At 38.0% G+C, this 12,280-nt stretch overlaps 1 protein-coding gene across 6 annotated transcripts in view; it reads right to left on the bottom strand.

Moving 5' to 3' along the window:
• LAMA2 (laminin subunit alpha 2) overlaps positions 1-12,280 on the bottom strand; it is a 459,384-nt gene that overhangs the window by 86,611 nt on the left and 360,493 nt on the right. For all 6 annotated transcript variants that reach the window (XM_081140004.1, XM_081140000.1, XM_081140002.1 and 3 more), the window contains 3 exons: positions 9,619-9,730; positions 4,142-4,304; positions 2,680-2,890 (listed from right to left, as the gene is read on the bottom strand). In XM_081140004.1, the coding sequence (XP_080996130.1) occupies positions 2,680-2,890; positions 4,142-4,304; positions 9,619-9,730 (486 nt within the window). The remainder of the gene's footprint in view (positions 1-2,679; positions 2,891-4,141; positions 4,305-9,618; positions 9,731-12,280) is intronic.

Here is a 12,280-nt window from a genome sequence, read left to right as displayed (position 1 = left end):
GCTCTGTCTTTGCTGGTTTTCTCTTCCCTCGCTCCTTTCCATGCAACCTTCATTCCAGTCCTGTCAAACCACTGAATTTTCCCAAAATGTTTTACCCCTTTTTTTTTTCTTTTCCTGTGCCTTGGCAAATGGTTCCCCCCTATTTTTGGAATGTTCTTCCCCTTTTATTTTAACTTAGCACACACGTCAGGTCCTCTGTGAAGCCCATCCTAAACCTAGGGTAATGGAGATGTCCTTCCTTTTCTTGCCTCCATAATTAGTTTAGCGTACAGAATGGTTTCCTTGTGTGTACCTCCCAATAAATAAAATCACCTAAAGTCATTAGAGATGGTGTTTTATTCTAAATATCAATGGTTCTCAAACTTAAGGCTGCATCTGAATAACTGAAGGGATTTAAAAACACCAGTTGCTGGGCCCTACTCACAGTTTCTCAGTTGACTGTTTTGGGTGGGGGCTGAGAATTTGCATTTTGAACAAGTTTCTGGTAGATGCTGATGATACTGTTCCCAGGACCACAGGATGAGGGCCAGTACTTGACATTATCAATTTTTGTGTTTAGCACATCTCCTGAACTTAGTAGGGGCTTCGCAAATGTTTTTAATGATAAAAGTTACATGCTTACCTTTTTAAAAATAAACAAAAAAATCCCATTTGAGTTGGGTCTTATATCACCTTCTTAGTGGGCACAGGTACAATAAAGTTATTTATTTTTTAAGAAAGCTCATTATTCCATCAAATGGATATAATGTATAGGTTGTTCTCACACCTATATGCACATCAGATAAACCAGGGAAAGTTTTAGAACATGGACCCTGGGCCACACCCTAGACCAGCCAATTGGGTCTGAGTGAGAGTCCAAGGAACTGGTCTAACATACTCTCCAGGTCATTCCTTTCTAGCCATCCTAGAGCCAGCCTTGGTAATCAACTTTAATCAGCCTTGGCAAACAACCTTAAATAAGCTGTGCCTTCCTCTTGCTAATTTAATCAGTTTATCTATTTACTCCGGTAAGTTTTAAACAAGCCTGTACTTAAGCATGGCATATAAAATGGAAATATGAAAAGGCCTGCTCAGAACTACGGTACTGACTATATAAGCTCCAGGCATCTCTGGGGGGTGGGCAAGGATGATGGCTCCTAGTTTTAAACATCACTAAAAGGAAGGAATAGCTAAAAGCACCATTTACTGTGCCACTGTAACTCTTCTTGAAATACTTCCCAGACGCTTATTATACTTTCCACACAGGTAATTTTAATTTCTTAAACTGTTGCCATAAAATGAAGTGGTGCACCTCCGAGTAAGCCACGCCCGAGGTGTGTGACCCCGCAGGAGGAATCGTGCTGAGGCCTCCGCTCCCGCGACAGCCCCGCATCCTGCCTCACGAGACAGTGCTTTTTCTTTAATGCTGCCAGCATGTCAGTAGACTCCAAATTGGTTCGAATTAGATACGTCAGTTAAGGAAAAAGCGAGCCTCTTCAAGCTTCTATCAAAATGACAAGGCTAAGTCCAGGAGACAGTGTGTGTGTGTGTGGGGGGGGGCTTTTAAAAATTTAATTCATACTTCTCTTAATCCAAAGAAAAATGGACAGAAATGAGTAGATAAAAAAAAATCCAGATTCATTTTATTCAACTGGCATTCCATAAATATGCCAGGGCATGTTGGGGTAGAGTTGAAGGTGGGATTATGTTTTAGAAGATATATAGCTCTGCTGCAGTTTTCATATCTGTTGGGGGTGAAATATTTTGAAAACAGCAAAGGTAAGTCTGTCTCTGGGGAGAAAGTTGTTCCTTTTTAAATACCAAATACAGGTTTGTGCCATTTTATGTGCTAAATTTACTCTTGGGACAAGCGATCAATTTGTCATGTTAAATCCTAAGAGAGAGAGGGGGAGAGGGAGGGAGAGAGAGGGAGGGAGAGAGAGAGTTGGGGAGACTGAGAGCAACCAAGAGGCAAAGAGGTGGAGGAGCCTGTTTAGTTCCAGCTCGTCGGCACCCTGAGAAGGGCAGAGGCTGCCCATCATTTCTGGAGGAGAAAAGCGCCTCTAGTCTGTGAGAAAAAGGAGGGAAAAAGAACTCACACTTGAGCTGTTCATGTTAGTTATTTTTAAAATATCACTTGCATAGAACACATTGAAAAGAGAAAATCAAAATCTTCCAAAGTGCTGGCCTCCCAGTGAGCTGTTCCGCGTGCGCCCAAATCCCATGAGAAAATACTTGTCACTTGCGTGGTTTAGGGCCATCCGCTGTCTAAACCGAGGGGTAGGTTGGGGTGTAAAATTGTGTTCTTAGTACTTGAAGATAAAGGGGGTTTGCTCTAGTCCAACGCACTCATGCAGGCGGGGACTGTTGTCTAGAGGCCTTAATTGACTTGGCCAAGCTTGTGCTTCCAGTTAGTGGCACAGTTGCCATTTGGACCAAGGTCCTTGACTCCCAGTGAACAGCTCCTTCCACTGTACTTCACTGTTTTTGAAAAATCTTCAACAGTTTAAGTTTTTACATTTTATTTGCTTTTATGGGCAATGATCGTTGACTTAAAAAGGAGGAAGCTCATTCCCCGGTCTGCTTCTCGGAAGTCTCCCTTCCGAGCTGTCATTTCTGACCTCTGAATGTGCATCAACTCGACCAGCCACGTCCAACGCCCCCCCGCAGCCCACACCCAGCTGAGAGCCCGAGACTCACCTCCAGGGCAGTCATGTTCTCCTGGTTGGCTGAAGACAAGCGATTAGCTTCTCTGACTTTGTTCATGGCTTCTCTCAGCAGGCCCCGAGCGTCGTCAAGCTGGTCTTTGTGGTGGGTGAGTTTCCCGCGGAGCTCATTCTCCAGGCCTTCGTTCCTCCCCCGGGGCTCCCCGAACACCCTCCGCACCTTCTTCAGCAGGCCTTCCGCAGCCCTGCAAGCACCCGCCCCACACACAGTGAGCCCGCCACCTCCGCAGGGCTTCCTGCTTCTACACTATTACAGACACGCTAGCATTGCGAGAACGGAAAAACGAGGCAATGTTTGACGAAGACTGACTGCATGCTAAACCGAGTTGAAAACCGATACCTGAAAAGTGACACTACCATTTACAATGAAAATTAATGCCCCCAAATCCACACATTTAATTTGTTAGTAACATAAAATTTTAATTGGAAAGGACCTCATTCTCATAATTTGACTGATGCAATGAGTTTTATGATTTACTTCACATGCCCCCTCATGCTACCTGATTCAACATAATGAGACATTTCCTCTGTTACTTTGAATGTAAGGTATGAATATACTGATGTTTGGTTAGAAACTGTGAATGGAACTCTATGTTATTGACATGCTAATATAAAGTCATGATTTTCATTTACTTTTCTTTTTCTTCTGAGTAATCTCGGAGTTTCTGGGGTTTAACTTTATAGTTTTCCTAAAGTGACAATATCTGAGTCCTTAAGCTAAGTGCTTGAAAAACAGTAGTTCTGAAATGTTTGTCAAAACATTGCTGGGCTCCATCCCCAAAGCTTCTGATTCAGTAGTTTTGGGGTGGGGTTTGATAATTTGTTTTTCTAGCAAGTTCTCAGATGTTGCTGATGTTGTTAGTTTAGTATACATTATTTAAGTATTATTAACCCCATCGCTTTGAAGTTAGCTATGGATATAAAACTGTATTTTTTTATATTGAGTGTGTGGTGACATGAGTTAATTAGCATCAATAAAGTCACTATTGCTATTACTCCCAACCTCAAATTCCTAGCCCTGATTTCAAGGTATTAAGCATTTATTATTTGATGACTCTTATTTAGCATTCTGTGAGATGACAAGACATCTAAGATGGCATGCAAAATTAATAGCTTTATTTATTCAAAAGCATTTTCATCAAAACGAAACAAAAAAATATTGATAGTTTAAAAGTTCCAAATAAAGGCAATTAATAAAGCAAGCCCAGAAGCCTAATTATAGAAAGGACAGCACCAGAAAAGATCAATTACTTGATTATAGGCAAGAACATATTTTTAATCCATTTTAGAGCAAGATAAATTATAACTAGGTAAATAAAACCTAAGTAGCAAGCAAAGTATCTTATACTCACATACGTGATGGAAAGTTTAGAAAACTGTAAACAACTTGGAAAGTTCAGTTTATCCAATGAAAACATGGTAGAGGGTCTACTCACACCAACTCATCTTCAACAACTTCTTTCTGTGCATCTAGATTTTTCCTCCTTAATTCCCCCATCATCTGATCAATCTCTTTCTGAAGCTCTTGCAAATTTCTCTCAAAGGCCTTGTCTTGAATTCCTAGAGTTTCATTTAGTTTTATAGCTTTTTCATTTACAGCTGCAGGGGGTAAAACAAATTTTGCAAATTAGTAAACAAAAATGCCACATGCAAAAAATGCCACTCAACATCTGCTCTTCCCCACCATCTCCAAATGAAAAGTGAATGAAATGTGGTCTGCATGGTGTTCCTGCTGCGAAACAGAGGCAGCTAATACAACAATCCTTAACAAACAGGGAAATGGGGCAAATTTCTCCATAATATGCTTCTTTTGGGGCGCACGGTAATTAAAGCAGGTTGTTTTTTTTAACCTCAAAAGGAAGAAATACAGAAAAAAGAAGTGGCTCAAATCCTTTTCAGGTAAGGGGTGAAAAATGAGACATGGAGTGTAACACTTGGAGGCCGAAAACATAAGGTCTACATTGCTGGTAAGATGCAATCATACCCAGGTTATTTTATAATACTGAGTACAGAAATGCTATCGGTGATGAGATATCTACAAATGAACCTGCCTTTCAACATAGCTCTGTGTTCACATTTTTGAAAGAGTGAGGAAAGGAGCACTGGTCTAGGGACAAGAGTTATAGATTAGGCCTCAAAGATACCTTCCAGCAATAACAACCATCGTAACAGTCTGTGTTTATTATGCATTAAATGGGGTTTCAAATTGTGCTCTTTGGAAATTTAGGATTCTCCAGGTACTTCAGGTAGTCCACAAATGATGTCTATTCTGCCAAGACTTTCCTTTATAGGTTGGTATTCTGGGAAAAATTTCATTTGAAAAACGAATTCTATGTCAAATAAAAATTTGAAAAACTGGTGAACTGAAACATTCTTGCAGTTCTACCATTAGTTTTAGAGCAACTTTTCCTGAAGTGTGTTCTATGGAAGGTTAATTTAGCAAGTTGAAAGGAGATTCTTTTTTTGAACTCTTTTGTCTGTCAAGCCCTAACTTCTATAATATTAACTATGAAAATCCCTAGAATGAGGGCTCTGGGTTGGCCAAGAGGCATTTTCTACTACTCAAAGCTGTATCCTAAGACTTCTTTAAGACACAAAGAACCCTGAAATTCATTTCTATCCTTAGAGAAACTTTTCTGATTGGCATTGGTAAAAGCTGTTCCAAGGATAGTAGAGGCAGAGCTCTTGAAAGAGGTGGACCTCATCAGACTAAGTAGAGCAGCCACGGTGAGTGTCACATGGTGGGTATATCCTGTGGTTCTAAAATGTGGTTCTGAAATGTGGTCCCCAAAAGAGCAGCATCAACATCAGCTAGAAGCTTATTAGAAATGCAGAGTCTCAGGTCCCACCCCAGACCAGGACCAGCAATCTATGTTTCCCCAAGTCCTCTAGGAGTTTTGGACACATGCTAGAGTATGAGAATCACTGGACTAGTAGAAGGAATTGAGTTTCTACCTCTGATTCTACCCTTTCCAAAATGCACCTTTCTAAATCTATTTTCATGATACATGTCTTTGATTAGATAGCTGCTGCAGTCAATCCCTTATTCCTGAAATAGCCACAGTTTAACTGGCAGAATAATTTGAATCAGGCGTTTTAAAGAACAAATATGGTCATTCCTAGCCCCCTGGTAGAAATTATTGCTCAGGTGCTGAATTCTTAGAAGGTTGTGAGGATGGCTCTTTGTTGGCCAACTGGCTCACACTCATACCTTGGCATAAGCCAAAGAACCATCTCAAGATTCCATCCCTACTGTTAGCAGTATATCACCTAGTCTGTGTCATGTTTGACCTTGGACTGATTTGAAAGCTCTTTGGTCCAGGAGACTAGGTGGGAACCATGCTAGAATGAAGATAATTAAATCTAAGAAGGTTTCTACTCGTTAGACTTCAAGAAACACAAGAGCAAATTTGGCTGTTCCTATAATACAGCCCCATCCTTTGGTTTGAGTGCATGCCTGTCTGTGCAGTTGACTTTAACCAAATGTAGCATCTAGGTAACCATTGATTTCACTTGCATCCGCTTTTTTTTTTTTTAATGAAAGGCATAAACCCCACTTCACAACATGCCAAAGCTGTTTGTTTTGCCCTTATTAAATTAATATATAAAGGAGTTTTCGATAGAGATTAAAAAAAATAATTAATTGAATTTAGGTCTTGGGCTTGGGTGGTTTTGAGGAAGGAAGAAATGTGAGATACAGCTTCCTCTTTCTCTTGTGGCCCATTCTCAAAGCTAAATTTCTGCAGAGAAGAATTTGGTGGAAAAAGAATTATATCAGAGAGAGAGAAAAGGGAAATATGGCTGTACCTTTTGGGATGCATCATTTCTTTTGAACTAAAGCAATATGTAAGCAACTAGAAAAAGTTATTAGGGTAGCCCAAAACTGCTTCAGAAAAACAATGCTGTATTAAGAAATTTAATAGAAGAGGCCTGATTGCTCCACTGCTTCTATCTCTGGAAGTTGGAATCTCTCTGAGTACTTTTAAACTAAAGATGAATGTGTTTGTCTCTTACTCAAAGTTATATATTACAGCTTCAGTATGTTTTTAAGGTACTGAAAAATAATTATAACAAATATATCTTTTAAATTTACTTATTTATTTCTACCTTATTTCAAAGGGAATTTAAAGTAGCTTTAAAATTTCTTTAAAACAAGATAAAATTAATTTAAAAGAAGATGGTAAAGATTTCAAAATTAATGTAAATCAGGAGAAATACTAATGGACAAAAAGGCAAACTATAATATTCAGTGCAGTAAATCTGAAGTCTAGCACTAAGCATCTTAGTAGCCAAGGCATAGCTGGGGACAAAAATGAGGTACTTAAGATACTTAAGAGTTCTACAGCATATGTAACATACAAATAAAATAATTCTTCAGGAGAAGCAAAGCTATTTTTCATAATGAACCTGAAAAAAATATTCTCTGATGGGTAAATTTATCATAAATGGCAAATACTACTGTGTTCTGAGAAACAGAAAAGAAAGGTCTCTAGCATTTATTAAGTCTCATTATATGTCAGGACATAACACTAATGGGTTTATATATGTCCACTCATTAATTCTAATAGTGTGTGGAATAGTTCATTCATGATCTAATCAGAAGTCATGGCATAGTACACCTTAAAAATTATACTGAGATAAGAATGCCTTAGATTAATAGATGATGGTTATCTGGGAAGAGACCACGACTTATGGTAGAAGACAGGGTGAGTAAGGTGTTCCATTTAAAATAAAACTGAAAAGATAATGCCAGACTGAAGCATTCACTGTTCCAACAGCCATTTACTGCCACTAATAAAACCTAAAAGTACTGATGATTACTCCACTTATTGTCATTTTAAGAGAAAAAAAGGGTGTGGGTATGTTGTATTACTTACTTAAAGCTTTTGATGAGTTTTTTCTTTTTAAAAAAATCACCTAAACTACCAAGACTTGTAGCACACAGACACATCTCAGACAGGATTTAGTTTAACTCTGGCATGCTCAAATGTAAATTTTCATGAAATTTTCACAGTTGGATTAATTCTGCCAAAGCTCTTTTAGGAAGGGCTGTGGTTATGTTTTTGTAATCGTTTATGTTAGTACCTGCTGGAAGAGAGAGTAGTATTCAGGTATTCCTCAGGAACAGGATCACAGCTATCCCAGAGGGCACTTCGTGTGAATTAGAGAAAGGGGCCCCATTTGGACAGGCACAACCAGGCCGCCTGACTGAGGCCCAATCTAGGGAATGGGAAACACCTTTAATGACACTTAACCCATTTCTCTGATGGACGGGTTGTGGATGGTAAAAAGAGCCTGGGTTAAATATCATTTCCACTCTGCCCCCTGCTGGTGGCCTTTGTGCAGTGCACACACTGGGAGGTGGAGGGCACAAGGTCAAGTCATTGGTGCGGATGCTGGAGTCTACTGAAAACATGTAGTAACATTCATTTTTATGTACCAATGTTGGATTGGAATGATAAAAAAAAGTTCCTAGGATACGCTTCTGGGTGTGGAGTGTTAGAGATTGAGGTGGAAGGAAAAGGAAAGTTCCTGGAGTATTAACAAGTGCCTACAGGGACCCAGGCACAGTGAAATTGTTCTACTTGCAATGGGATTTATAAATATTTTGTTGGGAGGAAGTGGATACTTCAAGTACCATTAATGAAAAATAAAACAAGAAGTATAAAAACTTCATCAGGCAGAGGATTAACCACAGGAGTTAACTGAGAGTTTTCTAGTACGAAGAATTTCTGTTTCAGATCCTGACATGTTTTGCCTCAGATTATGCCTCAGATTAAAACTCTGTTGCTTCTTGCAGTGGGGAATCTTTGGGACTTTCTGTCTCTTGTTGGCCAGTGATTCCTAAGAATTACTTGTCAGGATCTGCCTTGAAGGCTTATCTCATGTCCTGATTTATTTGGCTATCTTACAAAGCAAAGTACATAAAATGCATATCACTATAGAGCAATAAAAATGTTTTCATTTTTAAAACCAAAAAACAAACAAAAAACCCCAAACCCTTTTCTTACTTTCTAAACATGAGTGCATGCTTATTGTATATTAATTGATATTTAAGAACTAGTGGGCTTTTTTCTTTCTTTCTTTCTTTTTCTATTACCTCTTTTCTTTAAGCGTTTCTCAATATGGGCTTTTGCCCAAAATATAGCTTCAACTCTGATGCTCAGTGAGATTGGCAGATGCCAAGAACTGACTCCCAGAGAACCGTGGACTAAATGCAGTAAAGCTTCTGGGAAGGCAGCATATCCAAATCCCAGGCAACAGATGTCACTGAAAACCAGCACCAAGTGTTTTAAAAGGCATTCTGAGAAACTAAAGTGCTGCTTTAATGTACCGAGCAGATTGATAAAATTAGCTTTAAAAAATTAAACATCTTTTAACTAGATCTGAATACAAACAACAGCAAGGCATAAGTTGCCCATTAGCTATTTAATCACAATAGCCATTCCTTAAAATTGGAAGCATTCCTAAAGGAGTGCCTCCAATTTACTGCTATCTGCACTCATAGTTACTAATTTATGGGCTCTTGTCACTACTTTAACACTCAGGGTTGTAGGTTCTCAGCAGATAATGCCCTTGAATAACTTGACCAGCATACTTTTTAAAGTGCAACTCTCAAATTTAGAAATGACATCTCTTACTAGAGAAATTCTAGTCCTATGTAATCCCTTTTCTTTCTTTCTTTCTTTCTTTCTTTCTTTCTTTCTTTCTTTCTTTCTTTCTTTCTTTCTTTCTTTCTTTCTCTCTTTCTTTCTCTCTCTCTTTCTCTCTCTCTCTCTCTCTCTCTCTTTTTCTTTCTCTCTCTCTCTCTCTCTCGTTTTCTCTCTCTCCCTCCCTCTCTCTCTTTCTTTCTTCCTTTCTTTATTCCTTTCTGTTGGGAGAAATAATGATTACATTGTGGCTTTTGCCATACCTTCTGCATCCCGGACAAGTTCCTTAATGAATTCTCCTAAGGAGTTTGCTCTTGTGTTGGTCCTCTCAGCATCCTGTCCAGTTTGCTCGCCATCTGCTGTCACTTTGGTCGCCTAATGATCCAAATTCGGGGAAAGTATAATTAATAGAGATGATGTAGCTGCTGTTAGATAAACACCCACTGGCTACATTTTCTTTCAAATATTACTTTGAGCCAAAGGCAATCAATGAATTATTGATCAGATGTACTGGAAGTGACGCCCTGTGCTCAAGTATACAATTAAACTTTATTACTTCTTCCATTAAATGGAAATCAGAGAGCTGTATTTAGTCTTTTAAAAACCCTCGTTACAAGCAATGGCACAGGAGAAGCGATAAAACACAATTATTTTGAAATATTTTTAAGGTGCTGTTGCCAAAAGTCTTTAGTCTCTACATGTTGCAGTTTTGTCCATATTTTATTTACTGAAAAAGTGTGGAGTGTAGCAATGACACAGGCACAGGCAGTCTGTCTCAATAAGCTTCATCCTATAGATTCCGTTTAAATCAATACGTTAATTACAGAGACAGAGCGGGGCAAATGCTTAGCTACTAAGTAGTAAATGCTTGTTTTATAACACTCTAAAGATGCCAGTAAAACATTACAGAAGACTAAATGCTAACTCTTCCCATATATCATCACCAGAAAAGATGGATGCTAATCACAGAACCATTACTGTTAACAAAATAAAACAGAACCTCAAAACGGCCTCCCCTCTCAAAGAGAATCCCCATACAGTTTTATCTCCATTCATGTCGAAGATGCCATGTAGACACAATGGAGTCAATTTCATGTGTTCATAGTTAAGATCTACCATATTCAGTCAAATAAAAATGGCATGCATAACATTCAAATTTCTTAAAAGATACTACAAGATTTAGAGCAACTTAAAATAGGTTTACACTTGGTTTTTTAATGCGTATGCACATGCTAATAAACATGACTTCTTTTTAAATAAAGAGATGAGAATGGCCTAACTACAGATAATAAACCAAAGAATCACAAACTGTCTCAAAATGATTTGAATGAGGTCCAAGTTGGCAGAGTTATTAATACTCTAAAATCTTGTACTGGAGTGCTTGCATTCTAGATGCTCAAAAAAATTTATTTTTTTTAAAATATAAAAGTGGATTTTAAATAGAACTTAAAATAGAGCTAAATGTCTGTCCAGCACAGAACATGGTTAGAGATGCTATAGAAATTGTATTGCATGTTGTGATTTCCCAGCGGCAGTAAGAGGCTTAACCCATGAAAGTTTCCAAAGTTTTGCAACTATTATCATCTTCACAACCTGCAAGTGTTACTATCACAAATAAAAGGATGGAAGGATAAGAATCCATTGGGAGCTTCTGAAATTCTCCTTTACAGTTTGCAGTATATATATATATATATATATATATATATATATATATATATATATAATCATTTGGAGGGTGTTGGTCAATATATTAGAATGCTCATGATTAACTCCTGAAATATTAATAATGAAATTATTTTAACTTTCAGATTCAAGGCTCAGATGGGTCAAATAACTTCTTACATATCCACACCACACATACATACACACATATAATTTTTTAAATGTTGCTTTGAATTACTAAGGTGAACAGCTTCAGATGTTGGCCGTTTAAACTGCTTTAGATGCTTGTCTAGTCTGGACTTGACTGTGCTCTATGATATCACTCCTGTTTTCATATGCTACAGAACACTATAATATGGGACTTGATCTACCTTATGGTCACCTTTCAATATCTTATCATAAGAATTACTGTATCATCAGCACTAGTACCTCTTACTACAGAGAAAATGGACATTATAATTTGAACTTATTTTTTTTTCTTTACTAATATCTTAGCTATATTACCAAAAGATCATAATTTACAAAAATATTCACACCTTTGAGCTTAACAATTCTTAATAGTTCAAAGCATTGACTTTTTTGAAAATAAACATATATTAATACACAGTCCCTTTTAAATTCTGGATAATTAAGACAGTATTCATTGCCTTGACTTCTACTTACCTAGTTAACTTATACAGTAAGATTTTCGCATCATCATTAACAAACTCAGTACCAATTATATGAGTACTCCAATATTAAGATGTCGACATGACCCATGCCAAGAAACAAGTTAAAAGAGTTGCGACTAAAACCCAAGGCAATCAACCTCCCTGACTTCCTTTTAGTATATAAAATGTGTCACACTCTTCCCTTCCCAGGGCCTTCTTATAGGCTGTTGTCCTTGCCTGGAATGAGCTTTTCCTCTATGCTTTCAGTGACTGGATCCTTGTCATCCATTAGCTTTCAGTTTAATAAGTATCTCTTCTTGGTGTGGCCATTTCCAGGGCACCTACTGAGGTTTCTGCACTTCCTGCAGCAAAACATTTCCTTCATAGCACCATGCATTGTAGAATTACTTATTTATGTGTTGGCTTGCCTATTTATTAGCTTCCTCCCTGACTATATGATAAGCTCTAAGAGGGCAGGAGCTTGGTCTATTCTGCTCCTCATTTTATATCCAGACCCTAGTATGATGTCTACCTTATAGCAAATATTGAATGAATGTTAAATATATTGACTAAACAACATTTTCTTAACTAATCTTGCCAACCTTATTACCAT

This window comes from Miniopterus schreibersii (genome assembly GCF_964146895.1).
Source record: "Miniopterus schreibersii genome assembly, chromosome: 6".
Taxonomy (NCBI): domain Eukaryota; kingdom Metazoa; phylum Chordata; class Mammalia; order Chiroptera; family Miniopteridae; genus Miniopterus; species Miniopterus schreibersii.
Note: the sequence above shows the minus strand (reverse complement) of the source record. Positions and strands in the feature narration are given on the sequence as shown.